At 44.8% G+C, this 18,328-nt stretch overlaps 1 protein-coding gene across 1 annotated transcript in view; it reads right to left on the reverse strand.

Moving 5' to 3' along the window:
- The window catches only part of ANKDD1B (ankyrin repeat and death domain containing 1B), a 55,033-nt gene extending 38,182 nt beyond the window's left edge, over positions 1 to 16,851 (reverse strand). Inside the window, 5 exon segments of the mRNA XM_046667818.1 lie at positions 6,828 to 6,923; positions 10,019 to 10,122; positions 15,157 to 15,315; positions 15,318 to 15,561; positions 16,795 to 16,851. Coding sequence (XP_046523774.1) covers positions 6,828 to 6,923; positions 10,019 to 10,122; positions 15,157 to 15,315; positions 15,318 to 15,561; positions 16,795 to 16,851 — 660 coding nt within the window.
- Between the last annotated feature and the right edge of the window lie 1,477 nt (positions 16,852 to 18,328).

The following is an 18,328-nucleotide window of genomic DNA, read 5'->3' on the forward strand; positions in this document are numbered from 1 at the left end:
ACTGAATGACAGCGATGCCGTGGGCAGTCAGACTGTGGACTGAATGAGCGGGAAGAAAGGTGTGAAAGGAGACAGGGGGCAGTTAGCACTGGCCATCTCAGGAAGGTGGGACCGGAGGGAGGTAAGCTGGGGAAAATTGGGACCTGTGTTCCAGGCCCCAAGTTAGAGAAGCAATATAGAGCGGACACTGTGAGCATGGTCTGGAGAACCGAACGAAACTGACCTCAAATTCTGGCTCGACCCCTTTCAGGCGCTATTATCTCAGTCACCTTGGCTAACTGTCAGCCTCAGGTTCCTTATCTGTACGTTCATGCATCTGCTTTTCTGTTTCCTTTTATTCCTGCCAAAAAATATCCATTATTTCTGTAAAAGTGCCTTCCAGAAAGTAAGCCTTCTCAGCACATCCTATTTGCATCTGCTATTGACCGTTGTTTGTAATCCAGGAAACCAGTTTGTTAGATAGACAGAGTATGAATAAATAAACAAGGAATGAGATCTGTGGGGCCCTTGCATTTGTAAAGTGCGTAGTAAGCCTTTGGGCATTGATTTTGGCTGCCCCAGAAAGGCATTAACGTATTCTCTTATTCTCAGTCAAGTTCAGGCATGGAGAAGAGAAAAAGCAAGCCCCAGATTATTGAGGGGTAGCTCTAGATCAGTGGTTCTCAGCTGAGGGCGACTTTGCCTCCAGGGGCCTTTGCGAGCTATCTGGAGACACTTTTGATGGTCATGACTGAAGGGAGATATTGATATTCAGTGGGTAGAGGCCAGAGACACTGCAAAACATCCAATCATCCCAAACAGCCCCCACAACAAAAAATCACCCCACCAGAATGTCATAGAGCCACTGCTGAGAAAGCCTGCTGCAGACGACATATCCTATAAAATTTACATTCCAGCTGTCACACTACACAGGGAGTTAGTCTATTGAAGTCTACCTATATGCTTATAATTCCAGTATGATGAAAATACCCACCAATTTCTGCACTCAATTTCCAAACAAACAACGATGTACAATGACTAGTTGAGGTTCTTCAAGAAAAGTGCCCTAAACACAATCCCACCCCTTAATTTAGCCTTCTCTACAAATCAATGCCCCTAGTCAACAATACTAAATCCAGTTTCACATATGGTCCAAAAAGAGGCCAGAAACATTTGGGATAGACGATAAATCAAATTTTGATAGGAGCTCTATGTTTCCCTAAGAGGTCATTTCTAATTTCAAAGCAGCCGATACTTAAAGATTTCAAACACTGATCACAAAATCCAAAAGCCAGGAATTCAAGCTGCAAACAACTTGAGTCTCTGAAACCATAAATTCTGAGTGAGCCATCATTCCTCAGAGGCAAAGAGTCACTGCTCAAAGCTGTAAACCCCCCACAAGAACCTTCATAAAACTAAGTTTTCCTGACATGAAACTGACATGCCTGGGACAGTCCATGAGCCTGTCATGGATTACACTCACAGTCAGTACACGACGCTCTGTAAGTGTAAAATGCCCACAGTCAGTGACAATCTGTCCTCATCACAAGCCTGGTCATAGGTGAGAAGGTCAGTAACTTCCCCTGGGGAACACCTGAACTTGAGGCGCTTCCCAGAGATAAGGAGCTCCGAGAGCAGATGCTCGTCACGATCCTCTGAGCACCACCTCTCCATCTGGATCCTCTGTTCACTTCTGGAGTAGGAGCCTCCCTCCATTTATCCAGTCTGCCTCTTCCCAAGATTCGGGGATGCCCCCACTCTAAACCTGGAGTCCTCAGCGTCCAGGCCATGCATTTGTTCCTTACCACGTAATGCCTTGGATGGTACCCATCTGTTACAGTCTCGGTCCTTGCTCCCCCGATAGACTGTAGGCCCCTCAAAGCACGCCAGTGCTTCCTGACACATCACCTGGGGATCTTGTTAAATTGCAGATTGTGACTCAGGAGGTCTGGAGTGGGGCCCAAGAGTCTGCATTTCTAACAAGCTCCCAGGTAATGCCAGCGCTCTGGTCCCAGGACCACACTTTGAGTAGCAAGAACCTATATCTAGCTGAATCCCCAGTAGTTGGCATTGAGACTTACCCACATCAGGCACTGAATAAATACTGAGGGTGAAGGGGTTCAATTGTTGGCTCTTCGCAAACAGGTGTTGGACCTCAGAAGACACATCTGCCATGTGAAACTCAGGGTTCACCACTTAGATCAACAAGCTGCCAGGTCTGACCAATCAAACATGGCATTGCTTGAATTATAAAAGGTATTTTATTAGTTATGTACTAATGCACTGTGAATAATTAAATTAGTTATGGAGATATTTAACTTAGTGAAACTTTCACAGCAAAGTACAGAGATACATCAGGCATTACTGTATTTCCCACCCGCCAGCATCTGAGTCTCACAAGGCGAAGTTACAAGAAGCTGATGTGAGCCCCCAAATGTATGTTTGGAAAGCCTCAAAGAGAACAAGTTGGTAAAACATCTCTTCATCATTTCTGCAAGAACTGACTTACACTCTGACATAAACCAGTAGTGTAGTTAATACCTTAGAAACATGGCAATCCTCAGACATGCTGTTTAAAAGAAAAGATGTGGGCCAGCCCAGTGGCACAGCAGTTAAGTTTGCATGTTCCGCTTCAGCGGCCCGGGGTTCGCTGGTTCGGATCCCGGGTGCGGACATGGCACCACCTGGGAAGCCATGCTATGGCAGGCGTCCCACATATAAAGTGGAGGAAGATGGGCATGCATGTGAGCTCAGCGCCAGTCTTCCTCAGCAAAAAGAGGAGGATTGGCGGCAGATGTTAGCTCAGGGCTAATCTTCCAAAAAAAAAAAAAGACAAGATGCCATTCAGCCTGGACAAAGGATACACAGGTGTTTATTGTACAATTCTCCCCACTTTTACAGTACATTAAAGATTCGGGGTTATGGTCTGGGTAAGATGGAATAAGTACACCCTACTCTGACTCTCTCACCAAATGCGACTAAAATCTCTGGACGGAATGCATGGAACAGCTAGTTAAGTACTCTGAGAAGTAAACGGTACCAGGCAGGCTAGGGAGGAAAACCAGAACTCAAAATATAAACAATTGGGGTTTCCTCACTTTTGCTTTTTGGTTTTTCTTCCACACCTTCCAGTCGGGACTCAAGGCAGTGCAAATCACAGATCTGTGCCCTGGGCAGAAAGAGCTCCAGGAGCAGCCCTCTCTCTCTGGTCTAAGGAGCGGAGGCGGACCCTATAGAATGGAGACAGTAGGGAAGATGCTGTGTCTGTCTTCCCTTCTGGCCCGGCCCCAGGCAAGCCTCACTCCCAAAGCTGCAGCCCCGCAGTGGAAGGGGTAGCAGCAGCAGCTGGGCAGCACCTGAAACTCTGACAGAGGGACTCCTCTCTGACCAGAGGAAATCATCAGAAGAGGGGGTGGGGGGACTCATACTGCTTTCTTTCCTCTCTCAGTCCTGGAGGCAAACCCAGGTGCGGGACGGACACAGCAGAGCTGGGAGTCTATACCACTGTCTTTCTAGTCAGAGGACCAGGAACAGGGGGAAGGGCCCTGGAGCTGGAGGATGGGGTGGGAGCAGGGGGAATGATCTTGGAGAGGTGGGAGCTCAGGAGAGCCATCCCACAAAGTCGAGTATGCACACCTGGCCTCAGTCCTGACCTGCACATGGACCTGACCCTGAACAGCATGATGCCAGGTCTCAGACTGGCCCCTGGATGGTGCACATGTGGGACATGTCCAAACAGCACTGCAAAAGTGCTGAGAACTGAGGTGACCCTGGTGTCAAATGGGGTTTTGTTTTGTTTTTTGAGGAAAATTAGCCCTGAGCTAACCTCCGCCACCAATACTCCTCTTCTTTTGTTGAGGAAGATTGGCCCTAAGCTAACATCTGTGCCCATCTTCCTCTACTTTATATGTGGGATGCCACCACAGCATGGCTTGATGAGAAGTGCTAGGTCTGGGCCCGGGATCCAAACCGGTGAACTCCAGGCTGCCAAAGCAGAGTGCGCAAACTTAACCACTCCACCACAGGGCCAGCCCCTCAAATGGTGTTGAAGAAACTGGTTATCCATACTCAAGCTAAAAAAGAAGCTCGCCCTACTCCTCATATCTTATACTTAAATTAAATCAAAATGGGGGCCACCCCAATGGTGCAGCGGTTAAGTTCACATGTTCCATTTTGGCGGCCTGGGGTTTGCCGGTTTGGATCCTGGGTGTGGACATGGCACCGCCTGTCAAGCCATGCTGTGGTAGGCATCCCACATATAAAGTAGAGGAAGATGGGCACAGATGTTAGCTCAGGGCCAGTCTTCCTCAAGCAAAAAGAGGAGGACTGGCAGCAGATGTTAGCTCAGGGCTAATCTTCCTCAAAAAAAAAAAAAAACATTAAATCAAAATGTACAACAAATGTTAATGTAAAACACAAGGCTATAAAAGTTTTAGAAGAAAAATATGAGAAAAGCTTCATGATCTTAAGTTAGGCAAAGCACTCACAGATATAACACCAATCGCCAGATTCATTTTTAAAAATAGGTAAATTGTACTTCATCAAAATTAAAAACTTTCATTCTGTGAAAAACACTAAAAAGATAAGCTACAGAGTATGAGAAAATATTTGCAAATCACATGTCTAACAAAGAACTTGTGTCTAGAATATATAAAGACGTCTCCAAATTCAACAGTAAGAGAACAAACAACCCAACTTTTTTTAAAAAAAATTCAAAAGATTTGAATAGACCCTTCATCAAAGTGGATATACAAACGCTCAATAACACAAGAAAAGATGCTGGATATCATTAGACATCAAAGAAATGCAAATTAAAACCACAATGAGATGCGAATACAAACCAATTAGGATGGCTAAAATTAAGGGGAAAAAAATGACAATACCAAGTGCTGATGAGCATGTGGAACAAATGGAACTCTGCTGCATTGCTGGGAGAGCGAATACGGCACAGCCACTCTCAAAGACTGTCTGGCAGCTTCCCGTACATAGCTTACTATATGACCCAGTAATGTTACTCCTAGGTGTTTACACTAGAGAAATGAAAACTTACGGTTACACAAATACTTACACAAATGTTTATAGCAGCTTTGTTTGTAACAGTCAAAAACTGGAAACAACTCTAATGTCCTTCAACTTGTGAATGGATAAACAAACTGTGGTACATTCATACCCTGGAATACTATTCAGCAATAAAAAAGGAGGAATTATGGATACATACAACAACATGGATGAACCTCAGAGGCATTTTGCTGAGTGACAGAAGTCAGTGTCAAAAGGTTATAAATTATATGATACCATTTATAAGGCATTCTCAAAAAGGAAAAATTACAGAGAAGAGATCAACAGTTGCCAGGGTGGGCGAGAGTGTGACTACAAAGAAGCAGCGTGAGAGAATTTTCTGGGTGATGCAGCTGTCTTGTATTCTGATGGTGGTGGTGGTTACACGAATCTATATGTGTTAACATTCATAGAACTATATGCCAAAAAGAAAGTTAACTGCACAGTAAGTTAATTTAAAAATTACAGTAAAATAGAAAGTTATTATATCAGAGTTTCAATGTCAAAATAAGAATAGACTCTTGGCAATCAAGTCTATTACCAAAGCATCCTTTGAAGGCTAATTACTGTTGCAAAATAACGAAATAACAATTTCCAGGCGTAAACGATCTGCTCCTTAAGTACCACCACCATCATACAACTTGCTACATTCACAAGGTTGGAGTGCTTTTGGTGCCAATTTTTAAAAAGGGGCACGTATTCATTCTGATTCTGTTACGTACCAATTTCCTTGCCCGCCAATTCTAGAGGAATAAAACAGAGAGGGACGTGTCCTACTGGTGAAACAAAAGAGAAACTCTCATCTTATCAAGTCTAGGCATGTCTATGATTGTTGACCAGACCAACAAGGTGACCGATTGGTTTGAACTGACTTCATTCATTCACCTTCCAAAGATTCACTAAGCACATTCTACACCCAGACCCTGTGAGACATGAAGGTAAAGCACAGCTGAGTCAGTCCAGGAAGAAAACAGAAGAGCTCTGTGGGACTCTCCCGAACACTTTAAGAACCACAGTCCACTGGATGAACGAAGAACCAAGAACCACGGTCCATCGGATTAACTAAAAACTTTCTCTGCGCCTGGAGACAATAAACACGATGTTGTGTCTCTCCAGCCCCAGTGGTGTCCCTGTGCCACGGTAAAGTACTAAATGAAGCTGGGAAAGCAGGTGGAAGATCCTTCAAGGGCAGGAGGGGGTTGATATGTAGGCAGAGAAATAGTTGAGTTGATTTGTGGCTAACAGCATGGTCTCTGGATCACATAAGCCAGGTTCAAATCCTAACTCCACCCCTTCTTAGACGTAATTTTTTGGGCAAGATATTTAACCCCTCTGTGTCTCAGGCGCCTCATCTGAAAATGGGGTGTTATAGTAATGTTTTTCTCACAAGGTGGGGAGTGGGGGTGGCTAAACATCAGAGTCCTAAGGCTGGTGCCCAGTACATAGTATCTGTTAAATAAGCCTCATTTATTTATCAGGGTTCACAGGACAAAGTCAAGATCTAACGTCCCTGAGGCCAGACAGCTTCCATCTTCCATGTCCCAAATTACACTCCGGGCAAATGCATGTTACTGGTCACAAGGTCAATACAGGAAAATGAGTGAAAGTCGAAGTCCTATAGACACAAAGAGCACATAATATGTATATTCTCTAAGAGAACTTTCCAAAATGAACACTGCTAATGGAAATACTTTGTGTGTACACGAAGAAAAGATAACCAGAGTGACCAGATTTTCCCCCTCGTTGGTTATGCTCCAATCCTCTCTGCCAAACGAAGATGGGCTTCCCTTATCAGCAACATCCACCCTGGCCTTGTGATTAAGCAAGAAACCCACGGCAGATGCATGCTTTGCCCCCACTGCAGAATGCAGGGCTGTGCGGTTCATCTGGGAAAACGTAATTTGTGTTTTCAGCCATCTCATTGCTATTCGGCCTTTTTAAATTTCCTGTTTCCTGAACGGCCATAATTTTCCATCAGGTGTTTGCATTTTGATTATTTATGTATTCTTGGCCTTTGTCTTTGAAAGCACTGAGAATCGTGTCCAGTGTAACCTTGCCTTCATCTGTTATCAGATAATACCAGAGAATTCAGCAATCCAGTGGAGGACATGCCTCAAGCTGAAATCCGTTGCTAACCTATCGCTGATTGTAGCAATATAACACATTTCAATTAGAGTAAAAGTTGTATTTTCCGCCATCTGTCATCACTAATAATGGTAAATTTTTTCTGCTTAGCATACACTGATACTGCATAACAAAAACTTCAATCCACATAGATGGATGGTCAATCCATAAATGGTCTTTCTTCTGTAATTTTTTAAACTGTAAATTTTAAGCAAACAAATAAATTGCAAAGGAAGGAATGAAGGAAACAAAGAAAGAAAGAAAGAAAGAAAGAGAGAAGGAAGGAAGAAGGTAAGGAAGGAAGGAAGGAAAGAAAGAGACAGAGAAAGAAAGCTATGAGTATTTTTTGCTTCAAAGGAAAGCCAGCATGGTGCTCCTGGGATGTCCAGAGACAGACTCCTATGTTTCAGACGATGGATGTTTTGCTTGTAAGTAAAACACGTGTCATATTTCCCATATTCTAGACACTGTTTTTGCTTCCAAAGAAGGTGCTTGGGCACGGATTTATTATCCTTTGCTTCACATAAACACTTTATCACAAAAATATGAGAAATGTTTAAACATCTGATTTCCCGGTAGCTAAACTGGTAATAAAGTAAGTTTGACAAAACATGAGCTATCTTGACATTGTCTGCAATCTAGAGCTATGTTCTGGTATGTTAAATTTGGGCTATAAACTCCTCTATTAACTTTATTTGTGAAAAAGGATGCAAGCCAAAACAGCATCCACGATCATTCAATAAAACCTCTTACATTTTTTCCCGTCTCTATCATCACACATTTTAAGGAACTCTACAAATAACCACATCAACACTTTGCTGTGAACAGGACTAAAGGAGATGTCATTAGAAAGTACAGCACGATTCCTCACATTTATAAGCACTCGCCACACTGACTGTAGGTTAGTGGCCTAGATTATACTCGCTCACCAGGTATTTAATGTAAACATATGGTTTAAAATGTCAGAAAATTGTACGTATGTGAAAATTTTTAAACAGTTATCAAAGTACATTGGAGAGTCTATTTCCTACTACTTGGAAAAATGACTGTTGCTTTGCTTTTTCAACAATTAGTCTAGATACCACCTGCAAAGATCCTCGCTTATTCTCTCCTTTTCACCCCCTTCTTTCCTTGATTCCTCTCCCCACCTCCCTTTTTTTTTGGTTCTTAAAATTGTTATGCTGCAAAATGTTGCTATTTTTTCTACTCTTTCTAGGATGTCTATGGACAATGAATCCTCCATACGCCCATAACACATCAGACACACACAAGCACACAATTTACACATAGACACATAAATTCTCACATCCACATAAACACATACCCCCTCATGTACGCACATGCACAACTGCTAACCAGCCTTCCACTGCACACGATGTGTGACTTCAGTTTCTACGACCTCACTGCCTGGCACCAATCCAGGTTCTGCGAAACCTGAAGTTTATACTCTTTAGGGAGCCCTCTTTATTTTTTTAATTTTAATTTTAATTAATTTATTTATTTATTTTGGTGAGGAAGATTGGCCCTGAGCTACCATCTGTTGCCAATCTTCCTCTTTTTGCTTGAGGAAGATTGTCCCTGAGCTAACACGTGTGCCAATCTTCCTCTATTTTGTATGTGGGATGCTGCCACAGCATGGCCGGATGAGTGGTGTGTAGGTCCATGCCCAGGATTCGAACCTGAGAATCCCAGGCCGCCAAAGCAGGGCACACAAACTCAACCACTCCACCACCGGGCCAGCCCTAGGGAGCTCTCTTTAAAAGCCAGAGTCAGGGGCTGGCCCCGTGGCTGAGTGGGTAAGTTCGTGCGCTCTGGTTAAGTGGCCCAGGGTTTCGGTGGTTTGGATCCTGGGTGTTGACAGGGCACTGCTCATCAAGCCATGCTGGGGTGGCATCCCACATGCAACAATTGGAAGGACCCACAACTAAAAACATGCAACTATGTACCAGGGGGGCTTTGGAGAGAAAAAGGAAAAATAAAATCTTCAAAAAAAATAAATAAATAAAAAGCCAGAGTCAGAAAGCTTAACTGACTGTAGTTAAAATTGCTTACTTTTTCATATTTTACAAAATGATATAAGCATGGAGACATATTGCTGGAGCCCTCCCAGAGCCCTGGGAGGCTCCTGTCCAGTAGGCGCCCTACAGCTTATGCTTCATTTAGCATTAAATCCACTTCTGCCACCCCCACCTTGAACCACTCCACAAATCGTCCTAAGCAGTTGACACAGCTCCCAGCCTGTTCACTGTGATAAACCCTGTCCTGAAGGACTGTCAGGAAATGCCCACAAAACCAAGCAGTAGGAAATCCAGATTTCTAGCAGTGGACTTCTCCCCTAAACCCAGGCACTTGAAGAACAAGTAGGTAAGAGCCAGGTTTCAGAAAAGGGCCACTGCCCAACATGCAGATGCGCTGTATTTCAAAAGCAATAAAATGCAAACCCATGCTCCCCTTTGGATTTTAAATTTGGAAGGCCCTAACCACAAAGGACGCCATTGGAGAGAAAACAATGGTAACTTGTGTAGCAAGATGTTCTGCCCTTCCAGAATGTGTGAGGCCAAAGTGATCCATAGGCTGCAATCCAGGACCAAGTCTAGGCCTGCAACCTTGACAGCTGGCTTGCCTGCCCACCCACAGACTTTGCACAGATGCATAAAGACCCTGGACACCTCCCCTCTGATAAAGTAAACTCCCCAGATGCTATTCCACTGCTTGGTCCCACATTTAGCTTAAACATTCTGGGATTGCCAACAGAGGATATCTCCCTCATTTCATTCAACACAATCATTTTATTATTATTTATAAACCCAAGCCACCCTTAGAGCAGTTACTTGTCACATTTGCGACTTCTACTCACATTGTTCACTGCATTAATGTTAACCTTCTTGTCAAACAGCTTCTCCATAAGATCCAAGTTATTGCTTTTAGCAGCATTCTGGAAGCTTCTCTCATTTGGCAGTACTGAAAGAAAACAAGCAAGCATGACTGAGGGAACTAACCGAAGGGAGATGAAGAGAAAGCAAACCTCATAACTCTCAAAACTTGAAACAACAGCCTTGAGCTTGTCACACTTGGACACGGGAATTTGCTTCAATATTTTATAAAATTGTATTATCAAGATTCCACTTTCTCCTCCCACTTCAAGTGTTTTCACCCCCTTAAAATATTCCTGGTCCCAAACAAAACATGATTCCCAAGGACCACCCTGAAGTCAGCAATTTAGGATCTGGCTTTAAGAGCTTGGACGGTGGCCACGGACTTCCCAGGGGAGGTTGTCTGTAGAATGTTTGTGCAAGATTAGACAGGGAAGAGCTCAAACGCTCCACACAAGCTTACCGAGACAAAACTGTTGTCTGCAGAACCCTGGGCAGACGCCAGGCCTGCAGAAACAAACCCTTAAAACGCAGCCCCCATAGAAAGCTGCCCCAAGGCTAAAAGGGATGAACACGTTTTATTCCCACTTATATGAAAGGAGCTCAAGTCGATTCACACCTACTACAAACATGACACATCACACGCAGACACACATTGAGATGGCAGGCTTTATCAAGTAGCATAGAGAAGATTACAAAATGTATTGAGTTTTTTGTCAAGTAGGGAGCTGGGGGGCTCTCAGCAGACAACCCCAACACTGGGGATAAAGCCCGAACTGGAACGATGTGAAATCAGCAAGACACTTTCTCCAAAAATAAAGGACCCTACGAGAGATTTTGTAGACGCGTTGCCAAGTAGGTTCCCAGCATCTGCCAAAGACTCTCAAATGCCACCAAGTCCAGCCCAAGACCAGAGCGTCGGTTCACGGGAGGCAGACATTCATTCCTCCACCACCTGCACCCGCGCTTCCCTTCTAACCCTACTCCTGGTTCCGCTCTGTGACTCCAACATCCACGAAGATGATTAACCCAACACCTTGGTCTCTCAGTTCCCTGACTCCCTCACCTCTAATAATCTTCTTCCCCCTGACCTCATCACCCAATTTCAGGGCACCCTCTTGACCTGATCATCAAAAACTACACTACCTCTGACAACTTCAAGAATCCCATTCTCTGACACCACCTCTCATCCACTCAGCTCACCTGCTTTAGTTCTCAGTCCAGAACTTCCGCAAGCTCCAGTCCTCCAAGCCACTGTTCTCACCATGCTTTCACATTATTCATCCCTTACGTCCTTACTTCCTCCCCACCCAGTTTACAGTCCATGGTCCATGTTTGAAATCACTTCCACGCAAACACCTCTGCCTCCCTCACCACTCAGACTAGTTAGTCAGAATCCTCACTCTGAGATTAAGCCCAATTGCTATCTGCTCCATTTTTGCACCTGAAGGGCTAAATAGTACTCGAGAAAAGCCTACGACTATGCTGAAGTAGACATTGCTAGTGTTCATCAACATTCGGTTCTCCGTACGATCTGAACCCATGGATAAGTACATAGCCCAGCTTGGATGCGATTAGGTGAGGTCTGTCCAGGGGACTGAAAGCAGAAGAGATGGTGTGTCACTTTGGGGCTGGGTCAGTGAAAAGCCCGGTGTCACCCTCCAGGTCTCTCTTCCCCTGTCTTGTCAACCCCGGAAGCCATGTGTTGAAATGTAAGGATGTAGTAGCTCAACTGTGTCCCCTCAAATTCATACGCTAAAGTCCTGCCCCAGTACCTCAAAACATAACTGTATTTGGGGACAGGGTCTTTAAAGAGGTGATTAAGTTCAAATGGGATCATCGGTCGGGGGAGGTGCTAATCCAGTATGACTGGTCCTTAGAAGAAATCAGGATGTAAACACAACAGAGGGAAGACCACATGAAGACAGCCATCTAGAAGCCAAGGAGAGAAGCCTTGGAAGAAACCAACCCTGCAGACTCTTTGATCCCGGACTTCTAGCCTCAAGAACTGGGACGTAAATTTTTGTTGTTTAAGCCACCCAATCTGTGTACTTCATTACAGCAGCCCTAGCAAACTAACGCAAGGGGTGACAAGATGATGGCATCCCCATCACCATGGCACTGGGAGACAATTCTCCACAGGTCTCTCCAGTTTCTGCACGTCTTACAAGCAGAAGCACTGACTGCCTTTGTTCTGAACTATCTTTTCATGGATGTTTGTATGGTGAGCTGCACTGGAAGAGAGAAAGAATGTCTTCCTCTGGAGCAAAGGGCAGGTTGCTCGCAGCCTTGAAGACAGCGATAGTAAGGCATGCTTACTGCCCATTACAAAAGATACGGGTTCCCTGAGTGCAGGGTTCTTCTGCAACACAACCTATTGCATGGGCAGAAATCACTTGGCACTCTTTGCATCTCCCTGCGGGGACGGGGGCTTGGAGAACTGACATGAATGCTGACACTCTGGCTACTGCAACACTCTAAGTTCAGACAACTTGATTGTCTCCATATAAAATCCAAAGAAATGTACAAAACAGCTCTAGAATTAATAAGTGACTTTAGCAAGGTTGCAGGAAACAAGGTCAACACATAAAAATCAATCATGTGTCTATATATGGGTAATCAACAAATGGAAATGAAAATTTTAAAAAATCATACCATTTACAATAGATCAAAAAAATCAAAATACTTAAGTATAAATCCAACAAAACTTGTACAATTTCTCCATACCAAAAAAACACAAATGCTGATGAAAGAAATCACAGAATACCTAAACAGGTGAAAAGCTGTATCATGTCTATGGATTGGAAGACTCAACATAGGAAAGATGTCAATTCTCCCCAAATTGATGTAGAGATTTAATGCAATCCAATCAAATGGCAGAAAGATATTTTGTAGCTATAAAGAAGCTGGTTCTACAATTTATATGAAGAGGCAGAGGGATTAGAATAGCCAAAACAACTTTGAAAACGAAGAATAAAGTTGGAGGAGTCACAATATTTAATTTTATTATAAATCTACAATAATCGATACAGCATGGTATTGGCAAAGAGAGAGACTCAAATATCAATGGAACAAAATACATTTTGTTCCAGAGTCTGGAAATAAACCCTCACAAGCATGGCCAATTGACTTTTTTTTTTTTAATATTTTATTATTATTATTTTTTAAAGATTTTAGTTTTTCCTTTTTCTCCCCAAAGCCCCCCGGTACGTAGTTGTACATTCCTCGCTGTGGGCCCCTCCAGTTGTGGCATGTGGGACGCCGCCTCAGCGTGGTTTGATGAGCGGTGCCATGTCCGCGCCCAGGATTCGAACCAATGAAACACTGGGCCGCCTGCAGCGGAGCACACGAACCTAACCACTCGGCCACGGGGCCAGCCCCCATAGCCAATTGACTTTTGACAAAGGCTTGAAGCCCTTGACAATGGAGAAAGGATAATCATTTCAACAAATGTATTTGAAAATTGGAGGTTCAGATAAAAAAATATGAACTTTGATGTAAATTTCATACCTTATACAAAAGTTAACCCCAAATGGATCACAGATAAAAACGTAAACCATAAAACTTTTAGAAGCAAACACAGGAGAAAAACTTCATAACCTGGGGTTAAGAAAAAGAGTTATTAGACATCACACCAACAGCACGACCATAAAAGAAAAAAATCAATAAATCGGAACTCATCAAAATTTAAAACTTGGCTCTGTGAAGAGCACTACTATGAGAATAAAAAGACCAATTACGGACTGGGGGAATATATTTGCAAGTCACATACCTGACAAATGAACTGTATTCAGAGTATATCAAGAACTCTCAAAACTCAACAGTAAGAAAACAAACAACCCAATTAAAAAATAGGGGAAAGACGTCAATGGAACAAAGAGGAACCAAAGAGGATATACAGATGGCAAATAAACACATGGAAAGATGTTCAACATCATTAGCCACTAGGGAAACGTAAATTAAGACCACACCAAGATGCCAATACCCACCTATGAGAATGGCTAAAATTAAAAATACCGACGATACCAAATGTAAGCTTCTTTCTTGGGCATCCAGGCCCCAACCTCACTGCTCTCCCCCTCCCTCCCTAACCTCCAGCCAGGCTGGTCGTCCTCCTCTTTCAAGGATGTGTCTGTTCCATTCCTAACTTGCATTTGCTGCTGCTCTGCCTGTCATGCTCTCCCCCTGAACTTCCCATGACCGGTTCATCCAGGCATTTGCTCCTATGTCCTCCGTGCCTCGATCACCAAATGCAAAGTCCTTCTGTGCTCTTGTCCCAGTCACAGCCCCCACAGCACTTACCACTGCCTGGACTTACCTTCTTCATTTGTTTATTTGCTGTATCGTCTATCAACACCCCACCACAACCAGACTGAGAGCTCCAGGGGAGCAGAGGCTGTCACGCCTCTGCATCCCCACTTCTAGAACTTGTCTGGCAAAGAGTAAGCCCTTGAAAATATTTCTAGAATGAATATTCTAGTGAATGAATGAATGAATGAATGAACCATTCGCACATCATATTGAGGAACTGGTGTTCTGCCCTCAAGGCTGGATTTTAGGAAACGAGGCTATCCCAGTCAGCCCGATAGGGCGCCCTGTTACTGGACTTACTATCATTCTCAACTTTTGAAGACTCTTCAACAGTGAGCCTCAGTTTACGCTATAAATTTATTCCCAAGGCACAGATGATCCATTCCATGCTTTAAACACTTACGTACAGAAAGATTAAGGGACTTATTTAAAGTCACACAATGAAGCAGCGCATGGGTCAGGATATAGGAGATATGAGCACATAAAACTCTTTCCTTATTTGCACAAGGGCTTAATCATTTCTTTAAAAATATTCTTCCTTAAACTGAAAGGGTAACCCTTTCCTTCCATCCACAGTGCAGGTTCCACCTGAGTTAAAACATCCTGAGAAATGTGAACCCAAACTCGGGCGGGGTGGCTCCACAGCTGAGACCCGGCCCACAGCGGGTGCAGACGTGGAGGATGGCCTCGGCTGCCCCGGCCGAGTCCCCCACCCCGACGTGCTCCCCGCTGCGTCCCTTCGGAACTAGGTCCTCCCCCCCAGCCCCCGGCGCCGCCCCGCCCCGTTTCCAGACCTCGTCCCGGGACTCACGGAACTCGGGTCCGGCCGCCTCCGCCTCCTCCTCCCGGGGCGCCTCGTGCTTTGGGGTCCGGGACAGGCCCCTCCAGGGCCGGACCGCCGCGCCCTTCAGGTCCTCCCCAAGGCCCTGCGCGGCCACGGCCGCCCGGAACACCAGCCCCATCGCCGCCTCCCTGCGCCCGGGGCGCGCCCGGCGGGGTCGGTGTCCACGCGCGCCCGCGGCCCGCAGCGCGCCGGGGATGGGGGACGCAGCCCCGGCCTGGCCGGCGGGCAGGTGGGCCGGGCGCGGGCGCAGGGTGTCTCCTCGGTCCGCTCCGGCTGTCGTCTGTGCGGCTCGCCCCTGTGTCCCGAGCCCTGCCCGGCGGGTGCGGCGGGTGCGGCGGGTGCGGCGGGCGCGGGGATGCGGTGTGGTTTGACCTGTAATGAAACCTTCTGAGAAAACGCCCAGCTCCTACTTCAGCAAGTCCTCGTACCATTTTGAGAAATGTCGAGATGGATTTATAACCAACACTATTGGAGCTTCAATATTAAATCATTTCCAAATGAGCTTCCAGGATTTTCTTTGGAATAAGTCAGACTCTCAGTGTCTTGCTAGGAAGGTGTAATCCATGGTAATCCATGTTTATGCAGTGCTAACCTATTGGACTCCCCATCTTGGGTATCATTTCTTTCTTAGTGGTTTATAAAATGAAGAATTGATTAAATGCAGTGATCTTCTGGGTGATCGTGTGCCTGGCTAAAATTCTAGTAGTATGGAAGAAAAGTAGAATGTTGAAGGACAACCAGAATCCCTGCCCTGAATCCCTGACACCTAAGCACGTTGTGTTTGGTGAATGGATTGCAGAAAACAGGGGGCTGGCCTGGTGGGGCAGCGGTTAAGCGCGCATGTTCTGCTTCCACGGCCTGGCGTTCACCCGTTCGGATCCCGGGTGCGCACATGGCACCGCTTGGCACGCCATACTGTGGTAGGCGTCCCACATATAAAGTGGAGGAAGACGGGCACGGATGTTAGCTCAGGGCCAGTCTTCCTCAGCAAAAAGAGGAGGATTGGCAGGAGTTAGCTGAGGGCTAGTCTTCCTCAAAAAAATAAATAAATAAAACCATGGCATATCTCACAGCTGTGGATGGTTTCAGAGGTGAAATTGGAAACTTAGCATATTCTAGGAGTGAAAAAAAAAATTGAGCCCTCATAAAACAGAGCTAGACTAGACCCCAGGACTGACCCACCATGTGTGTATGTGTGTGCACATGTGTGTGTGTGTATACACAAGGACATGAGTAATATTAGGAAAGCCTTGCCCATAAAAATGCACAAGACGGTTTAGAGAAGGCAAAGAAACTGGTGAAAGCTGAGAACTGAACTGGAAGGCCAGAGATTACACAACTGATGAGGACTTGACAGATGGAATGGGAAGAAGTGGATGTTTCCGAGGCCCTACGGTATGAGCTTGGCAGAGGGGTGTATGCGTACACATATAAAGGATGTATATCGAGGTAGATGTAGATGGATGTCTGAGTTTGAAATCACAGCAAACTTAGAAGACTGAGGTTAGAAGGAAACGGTTAACAGTTTGCCTCCGAATTCTCTTCTGTCTCCTGAGCCTTCTGTAGACAGAGCGACAGTTAGAAAATAAGGCACTCATAAATTACCTCACACTTGTAAGGGGAACAGGTCAATATTATAGTTTCCTTAATAAATGGAATCATGTTTCCAATACTCACCATAATATCATCTGAGATTTTCTTGCACAACTGTTAATCCTGAGCTGGAAACTAAACAATTTGTTTGTGTTACAAAGCAAAAGTGATTATCTCTTAATTATACAATGTAAGAACAGTTTTTGCTCCAGGGAACTAAACACTGCCTCTCTGGGAAGTTCACTAAAGTCCTACCAGCACCACGTAAGTGACTGCTTTCCAGAATGGAACATTACTAAAAAAAAATCAGCACCAGGTATGGTTTTCAAAATGGAATATTTCCTCCAAAAAGTATTTTTTTAGCCCTTGGTTAAGAGTTGTATTTTGAACCTTCTTCCAAATGCTTCCAAGCCACCCCCAAAGGACATAGTAATAAAACATTTATAAAGCAAGCCATTATCCTCTAAGGGAAAGAAATGCAATTCCCTTTTTCTGGAAGGCCCATCGCCTAGGGCCCAGCTTGAGGGCAGCTACCTACATCAGCCACCACCCCATCTTCCCAGGGAAAAATAGTAAGTAACAGATACCACTCTGTGGGTACATGGTATTTATTCATTTGTGCATCAAGAAATGGTTGTTAACACCTACTCAGAGCCAGGCCATGTACTCCATACTTGGAATTCAGAGATCAGTGAAAGCGAGACCACAGCAAGGATGTTTCAGGGTCTTCACAGAGAAATGGGAGCACCAAGGAGTGAGTGATGAGCTTTTCCAGAGGGCAGAGACCCTTTCATAGAGGTGGGCCTTGGGCTGAGTTAAAGATGAGTGTTGTATATGGTGAGAGAGGGCAAGAGGACTTCAGGAAGCACATTCTGGGCAAATGGAACAACTCAGCACAACACCAGATGGGAGAAACAGCTTGGTCTATTCAGGAGACTACAAGCTGGGCAATGTGACTTGATTGGCCTTGAATGCCAAGCCAGTGTTCGGCCTGCGTCATGAACAGCGACGTGCAGAGCTAGCTGGTAGGGGCTCGCAAGAGCCGATTGTTAAATTTTCAGGAATTTTGAGAACTGGTCGATAGCAGGTGTGCAGCTTAAAATCTGTCATGGTATTTACACCACAGAAATCATCATATGCTGAAAATCAGCTCCTCTTCTCACCCCCCGCCCCCCCAGCTGATCCTGGAGAGAGTTGAGAGCTTCTGAAATCTTTTTTTGTTTTATTTCTAACATAAGAGTGACATTGTGAAGACACTGTTTATGACTAATCTGCAGAAAATGGGCAAAACGGTTGAGAGCAGGGAAAGCCGAGAAATCAGTTGGAAGGTCAGAGTTTAGGCAACTGATAAGGGCTTGACAATAGGAATGGAAAGAAATCAGTGTTTTCAAGGGCAGACAGAATTCGTTACCAGATATGAGGCTGGCAGAGGCAGAGGTGGAAAGGAGGGAGAAGGATCAGTTAAAAGGTAATAGCATTTAAAGACATTTTTAGATGAAGGCAGTGCAAGTTACTTCCTATTAATTGCTAATTCTCTCGTGCCTTT

This window comes from Equus quagga, chromosome 7 (genome assembly GCF_021613505.1).
Source record: "Equus quagga isolate Etosha38 chromosome 7, UCLA_HA_Equagga_1.0, whole genome shotgun sequence".
Classification (NCBI taxonomy): domain Eukaryota; kingdom Metazoa; phylum Chordata; class Mammalia; order Perissodactyla; family Equidae; genus Equus; species Equus quagga.